General features: G+C 36.5%; 1 protein-coding gene across 4 annotated transcripts in view; it reads right to left on the bottom strand.

Annotated features, from left to right (window-relative positions):
• The window catches only part of LOC111321192 (importin-11), a 61,223-nt gene that overhangs the window by 15,055 nt on the left and 26,053 nt on the right, over window positions 1-20,115 (bottom strand). For 3 of the 4 annotated variants that reach the window (XR_016000415.1, XM_088758077.1, XM_088758079.1), the window contains 12 exons: window positions 19,896-19,966; window positions 18,091-18,190; window positions 17,832-17,924; window positions 11,488-11,522; window positions 10,801-10,884; window positions 9,172-9,208; window positions 9,013-9,053; window positions 7,925-8,015; window positions 7,052-7,099; window positions 6,682-6,787; window positions 3,793-3,922; window positions 2,198-2,350 (listed from right to left, as the gene is read on the bottom strand). Coding sequence is in view for 3 of the 4 variants with exons in the window: in XM_088758077.1 (XP_088614203.1) it covers window positions 2,198-2,350; window positions 3,793-3,922; window positions 6,682-6,787; window positions 7,052-7,099; window positions 7,925-8,015; window positions 9,013-9,053; window positions 9,172-9,208; window positions 10,801-10,884; window positions 11,488-11,522; window positions 17,832-17,924; window positions 18,091-18,190; window positions 19,896-19,966 (989 nt within the window). In the remaining variant the exon portion in view is untranslated. Of the gene's footprint in view, window positions 1-1,975; window positions 2,018-2,197; window positions 2,351-3,792; window positions 3,923-6,681; window positions 6,788-7,051; window positions 7,100-7,924; window positions 8,016-9,012; window positions 9,054-9,171; window positions 9,209-10,800; window positions 10,885-11,487; window positions 11,523-17,831; window positions 17,925-18,090; window positions 18,191-19,895; window positions 19,967-20,115 lie in introns of all 4 variants that reach the window. The other variant, XM_088758078.1, reaches the window with a different exon arrangement.

Here is a 20,115-nt window from a genome sequence, read left to right as displayed (position 1 = left end):
TTCAGTGTTTTTTATATTCAATATGCAAGTAGCCATTTTCAACTGAACACTGATTTTGTCTGAATTTACATTCAGTAGAGTTCATCCGGTTAATTCACTTCAAAGAAACCGACTACTACTTTAACACGGAGAGAGAATTGTGAGAGGATTTGAGGAGGAAGATTATCTTGTGGTTGCAGACTCACTCGGAGTGAACTGATCAATGGCAAGAGGCATTGTGGCGCACTACATCAGAAAGGGCAGGATCCAGGAGAGATCACGAGGAGGTAGAAACAAGGTGTGCATGGATGATAAGATGAGAGATTGCCTACAGGAAATCATCAACGAAAACTGTTTACTCACACTTGCTCGGATAAACTACCACTCAAACCTGAGATCCATGACCGCACCGTGGCAAGGACATCAGACGGGGTGCGACGCTCTTCTGAGTGAAACTTGCGAGGCCCCTTCCTGCTTCCTGCTGACAGAAACAGACTTGATATGCTGAAACTTGACCGTGACCATGGCAATTCCGCCTATCAATGGACAAGTGTCGTCTTCAGCAGCTGTTGGCAGAGTGAATGCTGTATGTTTCGATAATTTCTTGGCACAGGCGAGGACAAATCTAGATGCCGATGAGGGGGTGATCTTTGTGTGTGCCCGTAATGAATGCTACGTGTTTCGATAACTTCTTGGCACAGGCGAAGACAAATCTAGATACCAATGAGGAGGTGATCTTTGTGCATGACGGAGCACCAGCCCACTGAAACACGGTCATTCCCGCCCCAAACATGGAGCTTAAAACGCTTCCTCCCTACAGTCATTTCCTAAACATTGTGGAGCAGGCAATAAGCTGTTTGAAAGCAGCGTCAAGCTGACATCTCACATCCGGAAATTCAAAGACGCATGGATAACAGAGATGAGGCCAGAGCCAGGGGAATCCCAGTGGGGGGTTTCGAACACAGCAACTGCTCGGAGCTCTGCACAGAAACATCGACACTGTGCCTGCCTCCTACCCTAACCCTGCAGGAGACAGGGCCTGTGGTTTATTCGTCCTTATCCAAGAAGACTAGAATATCTATCCATTTCTTGATTATAGAAAGGTAGGAAATTCTCCTCACTTATTTTAAGACCATGAGTATTGGTCCGGCCAGGGCAAAGAAGACAAAAAAAAAAAACTGTCACTTGTGCATAAACAAGATTCAATAAGGATTTTTGAATTTTAACAAGCATTCGAATTTTTGGGCATTCTTATGCATCATTCGTTTAAGATGGTGTAAATGAATGCTATATGCACTATATTGATTGTTTATTGTCTCTATTGACTTTTAAGATGGTGTAAATGGTTACCGCAAATGAGAGTGTATTGTTTGACGAATGATGCATAAGAATTCCCAAAATTCGAATGCTTGTTAAAATGCAAAAATCGTTATTGAAACTTGTTTATGCGCAAATGACGGTTTTTTTGTCTTTAATGATTGTATTTTCACACACTTGGTTCACCTTTTAATGCAAATGAATGCGTATTTTCTCGTTATGAACAGCAAAAGGTGTATTGCTATTGAGTGTGCACTAAATGGAACTCCACTTTACTTCCACTTTGCATCAATTAGATAGCTATAGAATTAGAGGATTTTCACTCAAAGAGTTTCCTTTAAGGAAATGTTTGATATTACATTTAGTATAAGTAAACATGTAGTAGGGTGGATGATTTTGGGCTATGTGAATTCTTTGAAGCTGTGTCCATTTTCTGAAAAGACTGGGACTGTGAAATAGTAGTTGATAAACAAAAGGGAGAAACAGCATCATCTACAATAATTAATTAAACATGTCTAGATTTCTAATATTCAATCATATTATTGATAGCAGGGTTTGCCACTTTATCTTATGAACAATTTCAAAGACTCATAAAAATGATGGTAAAAGGACATGTTTTCCCTTAAATTAAATGAACCTGGTACCTCAAGTATACATACTACATCTTATTCAGCTGTACCTGAACAAAATCTCCAAGATCAAATTCTACATCATCAATAGCTGATAAGGATCAAGGAATTCACTGAATGGTTATCTGCTATGTGTATGAATTATTTTTATTTGAAAAAAATAGTCAGTCCAGTAGGTATTAAAGCAATGGGCTATTGATGGCATGCTATGACAAAACAATCCTTATCATGTTATTAGTGGGTATATAGCTAATTTTTTAAAACTTTCCAACCTGAACTGCAACACCTGGTGGCCTCCCAAGTATATGCTGGGAATTAAGAGTTAAATCTTTCAAGCTCAAAGTGATGGCCATCTCTACAGAAAGAGGGGTAATATGGTTACAAAGGATATCAGTCTTGAGTGTACTTGCTGCAGTGAGACGAACCTGAGACATTAACAAATAATAAAACTGAAGAATATTATATAACCTTACATCAAGGTCTGTGGGCTAGGACTGGTCAAGATAGCATATTCTCAGGAAAGAACTTACTAATACCAATACCCGTAACTGACAATGAGACAGAAACTGAACACACAGGTATGGGTGAACTTAAAAGCCAGAATGGCAGACTGATGGAAGGCAGAAAACACCCCAAATCCTAAAAGACACAACAGCAGAAAATCACCCTAAATCCTAAAATGATGGAATGGCAGAAGGTCACCCCAAACCCTAAAAGACAGAAAAAGGAAAGATCGATTACCCCAAATCCTTAACAACTGCAAAACAATAAATACAGTATTTGCCTTTAATAAACTTTAGGGGTAATGGTGGGGGAATTAATGTAAATAGAAACTCATATTACTTCTAGATCTGTGAGGCAACAGAAATATCATCTTTTGTAAACTACACTCTTCAGCTGATAGCCAAAACACAGAAGTCATATCTCAAAGATTCACCGACAGACAAACTTTATTAATTTATAGCAAAGTCCCACAAAGTGCAATTTTATTTCCTTATCAAGAAAAATAAACACATTTTGTATGCAAAATTGGCATGTTTTTTACCGTGGAAATATCTCAATTTGTTTACTTAGCAATTATAAGTGAATATTGTGTACAACATTTGATAATGATATTAGTTCCTGAGCTTACCAGGATCAGAAGCTTAAGGGCTGATCAACTGATTAAAACAAGGATCCGTTCAGTAACTTTAGCACTCTTTCATAATTCATTTTCTGAGTTCATTGTATAATAGTCAGTTCATCTTTTTCAATCTTGGTCCAGTTAATGATGGCAGAGCACCAAGTTGCTTTATGTATAAGCACTGACAGTGTAACTCACTTGTTGATCAGCTTTCAGCAAAATTGTTTTAATTATATTTCCATGTTTGTAAATTCTTTCTTCAGTGAAAGCAGATTGAAAGGGTGGATGTCTCTGGTCTTGTCATATTCTGAGCTTAGTCATGGATTAAGTATGTCTTATATATGGAGCATTGCTGATTTCTGGACAATGTGATTGTATTTTCACTTTTCCCTCTTTCAGAGGAACATATTATAATAATTATAATGTCACCAGTATGTGCTGAAAAGCATATTTTGAATGAAAGCTGCTATAGGTATCTGCTCAAAGACAGCTGATTTGGTTGATAATTTGGCCAGTAAACAGTTTTAGTTAACCAACAAACATTACTCTGTTAGCTGGAGCTATAGAAGGGTATCTTGAAACTGTGCTTACAAAAAGTTTGGTCTTGTCCTATTCATGTTAGTTTTTTTGACTAGGGAAACCAAGCTCAACCAAGTAACCAAAGATAAGAGACCTTATCAATGCCAAAGGAAAAGCTACAAATAAGTTTGTTTAATTTCTTACAAAAAAAATTCTGGGGCTTACCACCAAATCTTCTTGAACATTCATTAAATTGAGGAGTACTGGATACAATGCAGTCCTGGTTTGACGTGCACATCTCACATTTATCCACTGGCCTGCCATCCAAATGACACGACGCCGCAGAATCTTATACCTAAATGATGAACAAGTACCATGTGAAAGTATTGTGCTTACATTTTAAGTAGATAAAGAGCTGTTATAGCCAGGGACCAAGAAATACCAGCTCACAAATATATGCATGTGAAATCTCATTCTGATGCCATCTACTGTGGCTTCCACTCTAACTTCATCTACATGTAAAATTAATACTAATTTTAGTTCCAAACATATAAGTGTTCTTACACATAGCATAAAATACATAATTATCTATTTAGGTGACTGGAAGCAAAGTCATTGTTGGTTACTTTTTTCTTTCCTTGTTGCAGCTTGTTGCCCATGCACCTATTTAGTTAATATGAATATTTAGTGAATACTCTAATATCTAGAATGACCTACATTATTGGGAACATACATACATACATATTTAATTGACCACTCCCCTTAGGGGCTTTTCAGGGCCAACACTCACCCATCCCACCCAGAGGAGGACATCTACCACACAGTAATCTTGTGCATGGGAATTTAACATCTCCTACCCCTAACCCTGCAGGAGACGGGGCCTATGGTTTATTCGTCCTTATCGGAGAAGACTAGAATATGTATCCATTTCTTGATTATAGAAAGGTAGCAAATTCTCCTCACTTATTTTAAGACCATGAGTATTGGTCCAGCTGGGGCTCAAACCCTCAAGTTCCCACACAACACAATCCGGCGCTCTTACCAACGGGGAGGCGGTTAGCTCAATTGGAACAATTGAACAGGCCTAAGTGATGCTATGAAAATGGATCATTTTGCCTTCCTTCTTGCAAAGATTTATCAAAAGCTTGATTGAAAATTTATGCAAAGATTACAGGCTTTTAAAGGAAGATTTTCCAATGATAGAGTACCATTTCTTCAAAATTTGCATCATAAACAAAAGATTGCAGTAAGAAGTATCTTTTTGCTTGTGTGTGCTTAAAAATTTGCTTTGGAAAAACAACTTAGTACAGAGATGAAATGACAATTTCCGAACAATTGTCCTCAGGTAACGTTGTTTGTACTGTTAATCTCATCTAGATATCCAATTGACACCAGGGTATGTTCCCAGCAAATGTCAAAAGCAATCACATGCCTTCAACAGGGATGTTTCTATCAAATGAATAAAGGCTGATAGTTTCTAAAGAAACTGTTTGGGGCTGCGTCGGTGGGGGTAACGAAATAATTTGGATATAAATTATCAACAAAGTTGAAATGGTAAATTGGCCACCATAACGATTACAAAAGCTGACATTTCGAGCGTTAGCCCTTCGTCAGAGCGAATAGAGGAATTGTGGGTCGTGTGGGCTTTTAAAGGCAGAAAATGGAGCTAGGTTATTGGTGGGAACATGGCAACGAGAAAAACATGAATAAATTAGTGGAATGAAAAGCGTTTGTTGATCCCTATGGGATTTAGATTGCCGGTTTAAAAGACGAGCTTTCTATCAGTTTGGTCATGTTTCTCAAGGCAACTGTGAAAAGAATGACCAAAGCTTTCTTTGAAGGTACCTGGTCACTTCACCAACACGTCAGCTTACCACAACCAACTCACAAGTTGACCAAAGGTATCCGTGAGTTGACAATGATGTAGGCAAAGTGACCGGTAACTGTTTACTCTAGTTCAAACAGCATGTAAAGGAGATTCCGTAATATTAAATTTTAGGTGTTTTAGTCTACCACCACATTGAGGATATAATTATATGTTTTTTGGATATACACCTTTTTCAAACCATCTGATTTCAAAGAAAAAGATCTAAACTGATCCCTAACTTCTTTTTTAATTTTTAAAAAATTTCTTTTTTCCTTTCTTTCTGGAAACTGATGATTTCTCTGGTCCAACGACCACAATGTTTATCTTAATATACATTTGTTAATCTTTCAATGAGAGAGGATTGAAAACAGTTCAAGTTATTGCTCATAAAACCAAGGGAAACACATGTTTGAAGGTTGGACAAACCACAAACCCTTGTCACTCTTTGCTCAATATATATATTTTTAATCAATCTTTGCAAGTTTTGCCCTGTTTTGGTCTTGGCGTTATTTTGTTTTTCAACCAAGGACTTCTTTCTCCTTTTTTCATGTGTCATGATGACAAAATTGACTCAATCATTGTTTTTGAAAAATACAGCACTAAAATATGCATAAACAAAGTTGATGAAAAACATTGGCATGCTAATTATGCAAATTTTCAACAAAGTGGACTAATTCAGATGAAGTTTGAGTATGCAGATACATGATGTACGGCTGTATCTTAGGATATATTATGGTTTGAGTAAAGGCTGATAGTTTCTAAAGAAACTGTTTGGGGCTGCGTCGGTGGGGGTAACAAAATAATTTTGAATATATCAACAAAGTTCCGACGAAGGGCTAACGCTCGAAACGTCAGCTTTTATAATCGTAACGGTGGCCAATTTACCATTTCAACTTTGTTGATTGAGAACTAAGAATTATCCAAATATGGAGAGTTTTTAGTGTAAACTGTAAAACAAAAACTATGGACTCTATTCAACAAACCTTGATAATTAGATATACGTACAGTAATTGTACAAACAAAAGAAAGCATGGGTACATCTTTTCATAAATGTGATTTATGGAGAGCTGCAACCAGCTTTTCTGCCTCCTAAATTTGCTTTCAAGTAATCATTAGTAGTTATTCTAGGGCTAGGTTTTTGGATTGGTTTAATTCACTATAGAAGACATTTAATAGTCTAGCTTCCAGGAAAGAAGAGTATTTTCTGTTGTCACATTTTATATGCAATACCTGCCGTAAACACATACCTGGATGAGTGGTTGTTTAATTCCTGGAGTAGTTGATTGAGAAACCAATTATCAAAGTCAATTTCATCAAAAAGGTCATATGATGCAAGTCCACAAGCCTTATATACTATAAAAATGAAGGGAAAAAACACAAATTAACAGTAATTTATTTATTGTAGTGCAAAATGCATAATAGTTTCTAGTGAGGCCTTAAACCCCTGTTAAAATTAAAAACAAATTATAAACTAGTCTGAGCAAGGAAAGACACCATGAAATGATTATTGTTAAGTATCTATTGTAGTGTTTTAGGAGATACAATAATTCAATTTGTGTGTTCAATTAAGAAGGGCCAGGGAAGAAACATGGCATATGCACATTGATTTTACAATACCTGCATCTTTCTTTAGTAAGACACTTATCTCATCAGATGGTGGAGACCCTTAAAAAAAAGATAGAGAACAGCTGCCTTTTTAAAGGGGTATGCTGAAAAAATAATGATGAAGACCTGAAATTCAAAGCTCTGATAATCACAACTGACTTCTTGTCCATGGAATCATCAAAGTAACTTCTGCTCTGGTTGGACCAACACTCTTGGTCTTAAAACAACTGAGGAAAATGTGTTTCCATTCTATAATTTCAAGAAATGGACATTCTAGTCTTCTTGGATAAGGATGAATAAACTGTAGGTCCCGTCTCTTGCATCTTTAATAGATAATTTGATTAGGCAGGGGACGTTAATGAACGCACATCATGAGATTACTGTGATGTGGTGTGGCCTGGTTACTGGGAATTGGGGGAGGGGGCATCTGTTAAAAAATTCGCCTTTGTTGATTGTAAACTGCCACTGGCAGTCTGGTAAAGTCCCCTGCACAGTATTGTAAAGCACATTTGATGATATCCACATGTTACTTTGCACTATATAAATGTTAAATCATCATCATGACCCCCCCCCCCCCCCCAAAAAAAAAAAAAAAAAAAAAAATGAAAAAAGAAAAGAACAAAAGAAAAAATGCTGCGATACAATATCAAAAAAAACTATTTGGAACATCACATGAGGAAAAAAAAACATGCAACTTTTATCTAAATTTTTTTACTTAAACAACCCATTGGAAATGGATGCTGCTTTTAATCGAGTGAGGCAATTTCAGTATATCAAAGGTTTTACAAGGTAATAATTGAGTTGCTTGTTGATAATAATTGAATCATGAGCAGAGAGTTCAACTCAATCACTAATTTCACATCTAGCAATGTAATTATACCTCACCTTGCAATAATTTAATCATTTCAGTGACAACTTGAGTAACAGTGCTGCGGAACTCACTGAGAAGACTTAAATACAACACTTCTATGCAAGCCTAAGAGTATAAAAAATAAGTGAAGAAATACTAATTTTTTGTCATGATGGACAATAATCATTAATTGTACCTTTGTTTATTTTATAAGAGCTGCTGCAGGTTCTTTTTATCTAAGAAGATTTCATCCTATAGAATTTTTCCTACTTTTCTGTACTGTATTAATACATGAACAACAATGTACATTAATTTTGACTAAAAGTTTTGGGTGACATGACTCCAGTTTCAGGTAAGATGAATTCAGGGTTACTTGGCCATAAACCCTTGATGCTGATCAGGGTTATTTACGCTTGAGTCTAGGCAATCACAAGAACTTCTTTGTGGTAGATCTTCAAATAATTATAATTTCAAATAGCAAGAATTTCTTTAAATCTAGAGTTCTTTGAGATAGCCACAATAAGAGAATCAGAAGTGAAATGAAAAAGCCACAAGCAAATGTCCACATATTACACCAACTACTGGAACATCAACAAACCAGACCAACTGCACCAACTCCATCAACTACACAAACCACAGCAAACACACTTGCTATACCAAAAACAGAAACAGTTCCATAAAAGAGCTTGCTACTAGATCTACCAGAACTGCTGCAGAAACGTCAATTACACCATTTACTTGGTGCAGAGAAAATCCCTTTAGTACCTCAATTTAAATTGTTGCATGATGTACCAGCATTTATCTGATATTGCCCAATGACATTCAAACAATGCAATTGAATTTGTTTCTGAACCATTTTCAAGGAAACATGTTTTGTCTTAAAATGAATTGAGACCATGTGTTTTCAACTTTGAGGAGATATGAAAAATTCCCATGTTTTGTTGAACATTTTTCATCTTCAGTCGACAGAACTTGCACCTGCTCCCATTACAGAATCACTACTTTACAAACAGTCATGATTTATAACCAACACAATAACCTGTATTCATCAATTCATTGATGCAAATTTACAGTAGATTAATTACTTACACTGAGATTTTTTACCTTTCAAAAAGCAACATACCCTTAGATTATAACGCCATGATTCACCAGCTTCTTGAGCAACTGTAACAATGAGAAATAATGATAATTAAACATCTCTATAAATAAGTATGCTTTATCAATAACTGACAAAACATTCAGCATGAACTGAAAGTTTGAAGTAAAGGCATCCATGCCTTACCAAAATTTTCAGGGTCCTGCTCCCAACTTTGCAAATCCTACAATGTAAATCAAAAACTTAAGGTCCATATCACAATGTATCTCTTTCTATATAAACAAAAGAAAGTAAATTAAAAATTGTGATAATCGCAATGCGTTGTATAAAAGAGCTCTACGTGTTCATAAGATATTTAACATCTATACTTTTCATCAGTTATGGAACAGCTGTTACCCCAAATACATCTTGGTCAATTGATATGTATTGCCTGGAAAGGTAATCTTTGGGATTTTATCTATAATATGTGTCAATTTTTTTAACCCCTTTAGGACTAACATTTTCTGTAGCCTTTTGAATTGACTATTGAAGGTATTAAATGGACTCCATGTTATGCCAAGGAGCATCTGTTCAACAACAATAAATTTCCATCACAGATGATGTCAAAATGTAGTGAGCACAAAAAAATGACAGACAAGGCCCAGCCGAGTGTGTCACCTATGTTCTATCACATTTTGAAGTCATGACATTCTATCACTGAACAGATCCATGGGAACATTGGAATCTATTTGTTTTGTATATGATGCAAAATATTGCTGATGGTGACATCATCTATACATCTGTCCTCCAACAGATCATAAGTAAGAAACAATCAGACATGCATGTAAGCCAGCTTATTAAACAATATTACTGTTATTACTTAACTTTTTAAAATCACTTTAGACAGTTTTATGCATGATAAAATTTATTCTCAAGCAATATCCATTTTTCATAGCTATAAATGGACCTACCGGGCATGTGTATTGTACTGTGTTTAAGTACAAAGAAAGAATGACCTGCCAAATTTCATTAAGGCATCCCAATGATTACAGAACCCTAAGAAATGCCTTGTTGAAAGTATGAAAAGGAGAGTGCAACAAATGTGAAACTTCTTCAAATTTATCACTGAATATTTTTAAACAGCCACTGAAGGTAATAAAAGGAAACTGAATTACAAAAAGCTTGAACTTTAAGTCAAACAGGGTGAAGACTGAGATCAAAATTGTACAAAGCACCAAATACATTTTAGCTTGTCTAAATCCAAAAGAAAAAAAGACAATAAAAACATGGCTGCTGTTATAATTATGTCATCAGATTTTAAATCATCTTCTGTAAACTCAAGAAGCCTGTATCATCATAATCCATTTTGGGAACTTGGTAACTGCCAATTCTAAACAAATGGAGACTTAAGAAAGGCTGACGGTGTGGGACATAAGACCAAATCATTGTCAGTGATGTTATTTTATAATTTAACCAAGTGCTTAATTCTGTCAACAACAGTTTAGTGTAGCCTGTTTTCTTCTCTCCATGAAACAAAAAATCACATATTCACTAAGATTTTTGTTTTAAATGAGAATTGAGGAATTAAGCAAATTTTCTTTTGAACATTTGTATAAAACTTTTAGGAAGAGCAAACTTTTATTTCATTCATTAAGCTACACAGATAGTTATTTCTCTATAGTTTGATTGTGTTAAAAAATATAGTAAACATTTTCCCTCTTAAATTCAAGCAGTGTATTTTTCTTTGCAATGGTGTGCTAGTGTACAAATAAAAATGAATAAGTTCCACTTCTTGCCATCTTGGATGCTTCTATGGATATCTAATTGTTAACTCACCTCATCAGTTAGAAGAAGATAACGTAAAATGAGTTGCTGGATAGTTTCAGATAGGATTGGTGGTGTAAAGAAGGCAGTTTTAATCTGGAGGGAAATTGAACCTGGATGTTTCAGAGTTTCATCTCAAAACTTACAAGTATCCAACTTCTTTTAAGGTATTCCCTTTTCAATCCATTTGATTGTCTTAAAAGTAAAATACCGGGTAATAACTACATAATTTTTCAATCACTATATTTTAGCAAGATATATCATATTTTTAAAGAAATAATTTGAGGAGTACCCTGCCCATAGTTACCCTGCCTACTAACTATGCCCTGCCATATCTTTTCAATATGGTTATTAATCCATGAAGATATTACTATAACTACTGACAGTGCATACATCATCAAGCTCTTGACATACAGGTGTGATCACAATATGTGTAAAAGGCAAAGTGAATGATCATATTGCAAGTGATAAGTTGTCATTAATATATAGTTCATCTCAGGTAGAGCAAGAGATTCAATATCTTGTTCTTGTTACAATGAGACACTTCTAAAAACTCAGTGGTACTATGTCCATTCCATGCCTTGACAATTTCCGACTGGAGTAATTCTAAATAAGACAAGTTAGTGGGGTTCTACTGTAGCCACAACAGAGTTGTAACTGTGCTAGTTACTATTCTAATTCAATAGCTTATCAACAAACCTGGTGTGCCTTGAGGATCCCTTGAGGAGTTGTGTCTGTAATTCAGAATAATTCAATGTGGTTAGAAAACTTGAGTGGCTGAGCTAATTAATCTTATGGACACATAATTATAACCTAGGCAGTCATGATACCATTCTAAAGACAGTGTTCAAATATATTGAACATCATAAAGTTTACATATGTTTAGAGAGTTGGGTTGAGGGCAGGTCTCCATGCATTACTTTCTCCCGCACCCATCCAACATTATAGTATCAATCGTTTCTGTAATGGCAGGGGGCATACATCAAGTCAAAGTACAGTGCAGAACTGCAAGGAGAACTGAAGACCCCTTGTAGCCAGATCTAAATTTGGTCTAATGCCTAAAGTTTACGCATGTTACATCTTCCAAGATTTCTTTAAATTATTAACCTTCTGCCCACTTGGTAATATTTCTTACTTAAATATTAGAGTTATCCATGATGAATTTCAACAGAATCCTTAAAGTAAGATAGATCATCTGAATATTGAACAAAAGTACAGGTAGACAGAGAGACTCTCTTTATGCCAATTATTATTAAGGAAAACAAATAAGGCCCAGGACCATGCATCCCCTGTAGCATTCCTCCCTAATGATAGAAAGGAACAGTAACCTTTCCTCAACTATTTATGTGATCTGTCGTTGAGAAAGTCTATAAAAAGTTTGCCCTATTTGCAGTAAAAGGGAGCACAGTGGGAAATAAAGTCATGAGGCTTTAGGATGACTCATTCAAATGATGATACTAGGGTAGAGTAAATAAAAAAGCAAATCAATCAGCCCTTATAAAATAAGACAACATGCTTCAGTTCTTGCTGATGTATAATATAATTTAATTTAATTTAATAACTTCTAGAGCGCTATTTTCATTCAATGATCAACAGCACTTAACAACTTAGAATACTACAGTAAATTCAAATTTATAAAACTAATCACATGTACTTTAATATTAACAATGTATGTTAAAAATAAGAATAATATGGAATATCCATAATAAGGATCTTAATTAGGAATAAGGATCTTAATAAGGAATTTAATTAGTAATACTAATAAAAGTAATTGTCAGACAGGGTACTTTGAGAAAGCTGCATGAAATAAATAAGTTTTCAGCTTACATTTAAAAATGGAAAATGATTGAACATCATGTAATTCAGCTAGCAGAGCATTCCATAAGTACGGGGCAGCAGCAGAGAATGATCTGTCCCCCAATGTGGCAAGCATTTTCCCCTTAGGAGGGTCAAGTAATAAACTTTGATTTGATCTAAGATTATATACAGACCTAGGCTTGATGTTAATTAGTTCAATGATATACCTAGGCACCCATCCATGAATAGCTTTAAATGTTAAAATTATGATCTTAAAATGAACACGATGTTGTACTGGTAACCAGTGAAGTTGACAAAGTGCAGGAGTATGCGAATACTGAGAATTCTACTAAGAATTCTACTAAGAATTCTCAAAATAATGTTGGTGATTGAGATTAGTGCAATATTTGTTGTTTTTCATGAAAAAAGGTGTCGAAATCTTTTACAGCATGGACAGTTGGTTAGATTTCAGTAAATTATATGGAAGTTTTCAAAACTCTTTTACCTGGCAGAAATAAACCAGAATGAACTGTTTGTCGCTGCAAAAAAAAAAAAAACTGGAAAAAAAAAACCCTCCAGCCCCCTTCCATCCTCAACCATTACTTCAACTTCATCTGGGTACTCCCAAACAGACATTACTTGCTTCTCATTCAAAGAAGACAAAATGTCTACCCAAACTTATCAGCAAATTGTCACTCAGTTTCCACTGCTCAGAAACACTTTCATTTTGTACATGGATAGAGCGCTGGACTGTTGTGTGGGAGGTCGAGGGTTCGAGCCCCGGCCAGACCAACACTCAGGGTCTTAAAAGAATTGAGAAGAATTTGCTGCCTTTCTATAACATCAAGAAATGGTTAGATATTCTAGTCTTCTCGGATAGGGACGAATAAATGGAGGTGACCTGTCTCCTGCAGGGTTGGGGTAGGAGATGTTAATTTCCCACACACGAGATTACTGTGTGTTGGATGTCCTCCCCTGGGGTGGGATGGGTGGGTTTATTTACAGAGGGCCATGTGTTACAAAACTCTTTACTGGGTTAATCATGTATTTACCCTCTTGAAATAAAGAACATTGTACTGTATTGTATTAAATCTTTGTGCCTCTTGCAGGAAACAGCTATTAAATCTAAAGTAAAGTAAAGCAAACTTTATTTACACAGGGTAGCCCATTCAGCTCTAAGGCTGGTATCTATAGGGGCCCTGTATTGAAAATAATTTACATCAAATTTCTAGATAATGACTAAGATTTTACAACTACATTAACAGCCTAAAACTACAAAGCTAAAACACAATTAAAACATAACATAGTAAATAAAATATCAAAATTATCAAAATTACGGTAAAAGGAAATGTTTTGCTTGGCGACAGAACGTTTGAATGTTTTCACTCTTCACAATGTTTAAAGGAAGTATTAAAAATTTCTGCGCCAGTAAAAAGAAAGGTCCTTCTCCCAAAATTCTGTTTTACTTTTGGTAGGGATAGCCTCAGACTTTGCCTCGTGGAATAATTGTGAATATTCGAAAATCTGGTAAAATATGATGAAAAGTAACTAGGAACTAATGAGTGGAGACAGAGAAAAACGAGTTTAGCCTTGTGGTAATAGCATCTACTGGAAAGAGTCGGCCATTGCAGCTGATCTATTGCTTCAGATGACCGAGAGCAACGTGTAATAATCCGTGCAGATCTATTTTGTAAGCGCTGTAGTCGATCTATATCTTGTTGTAAAAGGTTACTCCAGGCAATGTCACAGTAATCAAATAAGGGAAGAATTAAGGTATTATGAACAAGTATTGCTGCCTCTTTTGTGACGAAACTTCTAATGCGGCCCAGAATACTAACTCTCGACGCCACCTTTTTACACATATAGTCTGTGTGAGCCTTCCAAGTCATAAAATTGTCGAACACCACGCCTAGGTATTTAAAAGTAGTTTCGCAAGAAATGAGCTTTCCGATAAGATTAAGATTTAAAATACAATCGCGCTCTTTATGCCTTCGAGATGTAAATAGTACACACTTAGTTTTTGAAACATTGAGAACAAGATTGTTGTCTTCTAGCCATTCAGATAGACATTGAAGATCTTGATTAAAGTAAAAAGTTAAATTGTCTACTGTTGAGCCAGCAAGATATAAAACTGTGTCGTCAGCGTACATATTTACAGAACAGTGTTTGACACAACGTGGTAAATCATTAATGTAGGCAATGAATAACAGGGGTCCGAGGATGGACCCTTGTGGCACTCCAGAAGTTATAGCAAGCTCTTCAGATGAATGAGAATCAATTTGCACGAACTGCTTTCTTCCCGTAAAGTAGTCCTTAAACCATAGAAGGCTTTCCTCGCATATACCATAGTACTCTAATTTTCTGAGCAAAATGTCATGGTCAACTGTGTCAAAAGCCTTTGCCAGGTCAATAAACACAGAACCAGTAACAAGGCCCTTATCCATATTCAGGAGAATCTCGTCGGCGAAATAAGTTACAGCCGTCTCAGTTGAGTGCATTCTTCTAAAACCGGACTGTAATTTACAGAGCAAGTTATGATCATCAAAAAAACTTGCAAGCTGCTTGTGGATTAAACGCTCTAGGACTTTAGATACCACTGGTAATACCGATATGGGGCGGTAGTTTCTTGGGTCATCTTTTGAACCTGATTTATGTAAAGGGGTCACCTTCGCTTTTTTCCATTCTGCAGGGATAACGTTTTGTTGGATAGTTAAATTAAAAATGAGCGATAGTGGATAGGCCAGGGCGTCTGATCCATCTTTTAGTAGACGAGATGGAATACCATCAACACCTGTAGCTTTCTTCGGTTTTAAATCTTTAAGAGCCTTTCTAACTTCCGTCACGGTGATCTTTCGTAGATTAAATTTTTCTGGGCGGACAATTTGTGGTAGCCATTTGGAAAAGGATCGCGCGGTTGATCGGTGGATCGACCTTAAATCTTCGGCACAAGAGACAAAGAAGCTATTGAAGGTGTTACACTTGTCTTTTGCTTCATTAGCTGTACGAGCAGTAGCGCTGCTACTCTTTGAGCCATTTCCGAGTAGCCGTTTTAGGTTTTTCCAGGTCCCACGGGAATCTCCTCTTGTCTCCTGGAACAGTTCGTTGTAATATCTTTCTTTCTCTTTTCTGAGCTTCAAAGTCACAACATTGCGTAAGCGCTTGTAAGAGCTCCAATGAAGCTCATTGTTTGACCTCAATGCCAGATTATGAAAGCGGTCTCTTTCATTTATTAGATGTTTTACCTCACGTGTCAGCCATGGTACTTTATTTCCCCTGACTCGCACGCGGATTCTTGGGGCATGGGTGTCGGCTACTTCACAAAAAAGGTGTTTAAATGAGTCCCATGCGTCCTCAACATCTGCGAAGGAATTTATCAATGACCATGGAACTTTATTTAGATCTTCAATGAAAGCATCACGATTAAAACGCTTGAAATTCCGGGTATCAATTATCCTCGGGGGAGGCGGTTTCAAACGATGTAATTTACGGACGGCATATGTTGCGGAGTGATCACTAAAGCCAACTGGTATTACCCCGGAGACATATAGATCCGGACGACTGGTAAAAAATAAATCGATCAGGGTCTTTGAATTTTCAGTTATGCGAGTGAAATTGTCAATAATCTGCCGCAGACTAAACTCTTTCGCCATGTTCATAAAGCGCTTCGTAGATGCAGGTTTATTCGACTGTTTCAGGTCGAAATTCAGATCCCCGGTAATGACAATTTCCTTTTCCTGATCAGCCATTACTGTTAACATATTTCTCAAGCCCTCAACGTAAGTTGCAACGTTGTCCGCATTCGGTGGGCGGTAGCAGGAACAGAAAATAAAACCTTTAGATTTTGGAGGTGTTATTTCCATCCAAAGGCATTGAATATCCGGTTGATCATTTTCAAATTCTTGAATAACTTTGTAATTGAGGTTCGAGGAAATGTAAATGAGAACACCACCATTTCGGCGAGTTTTATCTCTTCGTACAAGTGAGTAGCCGGGAAGCTGAATTTCACTGTCACTGATTGACGAATCTAGCCAAGTTTCGTTTAGGGACAGAACGTGCGGTAGGTGGGTCTCACAAAAAACTCGGATCTCATCCATCTTGTTGACAAGACTTCGCACATTCAAATTACAAATTCTTAAGCCTTTTACCGTACTCAACTTGAAGTTTCCACTTTGAGAAGTTGATTTTGGACCAGGGTTTCGCTCAACATTGCCACTGGACAAGAGTAGCGATAAGCATAGGCAATAGGCCAAAGTAGAGGTGGTGTGCTTTGAGAGTTTGACTTTATGGTTGCCCGCCATATCGACTGCTCGAGCTGCAAACTCATTCAGCGCAGTTTGAGCTATTTTTGCCTTGAAGTCGCTTTTCCAGCGCTCGTTTAATCCTTCCAAAGGTTCTTCACCAAGCAGACTGCCATGTCGAAATATTTTATGCCGGTTTACCGGCAAAATAAAGCAAAGAAGGTGAAATAAGTAAAGAGCTGCCGAGATGCTAACCAACCCTCTTGGCGCCATGTTGATTCCTTCCATCTTTGTGCCTCTTGCAGCTAATTTTAGTCTTATATAAGGAAATGAGTCCTGTGAACAAAACTTATGCAATTCATGGTAGTCTCATACCTAATTTGCTTTATAAAGCTAGTAAATAATTATATTTATAGTGAAAATCACAGTGGATTTAGTTTTGTTCCAACAAGTATCTTGTTGTGCTTGATGTGATACGTTCATAATTTACTTTTCCCTGGCTTGTTGCTATTTCAACTACTCACCAATTCTCCTGTGCTAGAAATGAAATTCATGATAATTTCATCTAAACCAAATAAGTAATTTGGGACATATATGTAAAACCTCAAAAGTAAAGTGGAGGAAAAGTATTTCAAAGTGGCCAGAAAGTACAGTTCAAATAGTAGCATCTCTTACACCTTCACCTTTAATTTTTTTTCCTCATTGACTGTGGATTGATTATAATTCATATGTTATCCATCTTTTGCTCCTAACAACCTTATTATTTACCTACTGTACATGTACATCTCATAAATGATCACACTGGACAGGGAGACAAAACACTGCAGTTCTTTTATATACATTAGTGGACAAGGTGACATTAAATTGAACCATTTTAACAATCAAAGTTGCAAATTCTGTCCCAGCTCCCAGTTTCCTGGATGTGTTAATTGGCATCCTGGTGAATCTGTTTCTTTGGTTAATTACATCTGCTGCATCTTTGTTGGCATAGTTACAAGTGGCCCTTACCTTTTATTTCTCTAGGGGGTTGGTACATCTCACACTTGACAATCATTTTTATAAGCTTACAACACTGTAGTGCAAATGTTTCAAATAAACAGGCTGCAAAAGAGTGATACAACCATGGAATTAGAATCAAACTTACACCCCTATTCTGTTTCCCTGAACGGTGGAATGAATGGCTATAACTTTTAAGCTTGTTTTCACTACCAGGTTGAGTTAATTTTGTGTATTTCAAATTGAAATTGCAGCCACTTAGGCAACTAACCTTGCCCTTCACTTGTAAACAGGTAGTTGTAGCAGAGTTCTAACGTGGGTTGCATAAGGGGTAAAAATGATAATGGATGGTTTTCTTGACTGTCTGCCAACTGAAAAAGAACTGTACTGTAAGGGGGTGTGGACAAAACCTGGCCTACCCTGTGGTCTACCCTATGGCCTACCAGTGATCAGATTTTTAAGAACATAAAAATAAAATCAGTAAGAGTCGAACTAATACACTGGTGTACAATTATCTTCCTCTGAAAAAGGTATACTAAGAGGTCACAAACACGATTTTCAATGTCCGAGGGAACGAAACACTGCAAATATCACAGCACTCAACCATAACGGTAGGTTAAGGGGGAGGGGAGGGGAGAGGAGGGGCCAATATTGCATGGCCCAGAGGATATACAAAATGGCAGTTTTATGATGCAGGCTGTCAGTTGGTAACATAATTATAGTGGAGTGCTGGTGTAAAAATGTAATAAACGGCGTTATATTGGAGAGCATACATATCCAGGTAAGAAAATGCAAACATTACATGCCAGGCCAATTTTTGAAGTGCCCTCAAGTGCTGTAGAGTATTGAATTTGCAATGAGCACCCCGGGACACACATGCATCGCCTTCGTAAACATTTCGCAAACTTTACTTGCTTTTCCAAAGAAAGGGCCAGTATTGCACTAATTTGAAAGGAGAGCTGATATGACAATGTTTGCCCAAAAGTTGCGTTTAACCGGCTTCTGTTCCTCGATTTCCTTATTCTATCAGAAGGTTAAGAAATTTTGATTGGAATGTGGCCGCCAAAACAGCAGAAGAAAGTCGTTGGTAAGACAGTACTCAGGAAAACTTTGAAATGCTTCCAGCAATGCTATCCTTTTAAAAATCTGATCACCGGTAGGCCATAGGGTAGGCCACAGGATAGGCCATGGCCTAGGCCAGGTTTTGTCCACACCCACTTTAAGGGCTAAATTGAAATGTTTATTTTCACTCTATTACTCATTTCTAATATACTATAAACATGACAACAGTTCACGTCAATCTTTCAACAATTACTTGGTATACCAACAAGGAAAATAGGAAAGAAGCCCAAAAAGGAGCTGACAGCTTATTAACATTGGGTAATTTCATCACATGACACAAAAAAGGAAAGAATAAAATAAATACCTCCGATGACCAAGGTTTAATTTAAAATTATGTGAGAGCAAACTTCTTGCAGGTGGGAATGGTTTGAACCTAGAAAATCTAGGGGATAGGATGATGACACTAGGCAGGGAATCCCAAACCTAAGAACATTGGTGAGGAATGATAAATTTGATCAAAGTACAGTTCTGCACAAAATGGACAATTGGTACTAGTATTTTGTACATTATGATCTTTTTGAGTGGAGAGAAGAGTATCAAACATCTAAGGAAGGAGATGTTAAAAGTTCAAATGACAAACAAAGCGTAAATATTGAAAATACCAAGTACAAATTAAGATGGTAAAACAACCTAGGGAGTGGTATGCATGAGATATTCTGCCCCATGGCAAATGATGCAGAGGGAAATTTCCAGTTTAAATTAGAATATTAAGCTGAGTATCATACATTGTTACAATGGTTCTGCTTAGCATGCATTATGTAGGATATACAGCAAGGATAACAAGAATTTTCCCCAGAAGTTTTCTGTGTTTGAAGTAGCCTTGCATATTGTTACTTTGAGCTGATCAATTTCGTTCAATTAAAGTTTCTCTTAATCTCCACCTTCAAACAATCATGAAAACCATCTTTACTGGTAATGTGATAAGAAAAAAAAAGGAGATGATTGTTTACCTACCACTTTGGTCAACAAAATTACATATTTGTCAACTTTTTCTTGTATGCTGCAACTCATTTTTTCTGATTTTCCTGTTATAATAAGTTATACCAAAATTAGTAGACCTGTGCATGGACTCATCACTAGTCACACTTTCACCTGGTAATTGTTGGTATACCTTCTTTGAATAAGTTAAGAGTGATTAGCGGTCTCATTTCTTTGGAAGAAGTAGAGTTAAAAC

Source organism: Stylophora pistillata, chromosome 4 (assembly GCF_964205215.1).
Source record: "Stylophora pistillata chromosome 4, jaStyPist1.2, whole genome shotgun sequence".
NCBI classification, from domain to species: Eukaryota; Metazoa; Cnidaria; class Anthozoa; order Scleractinia; family Pocilloporidae; genus Stylophora; species Stylophora pistillata.
The sequence above is the reverse complement of the archived record's forward strand: the minus strand, read 5'-3'. Positions and strand labels throughout refer to the sequence as shown.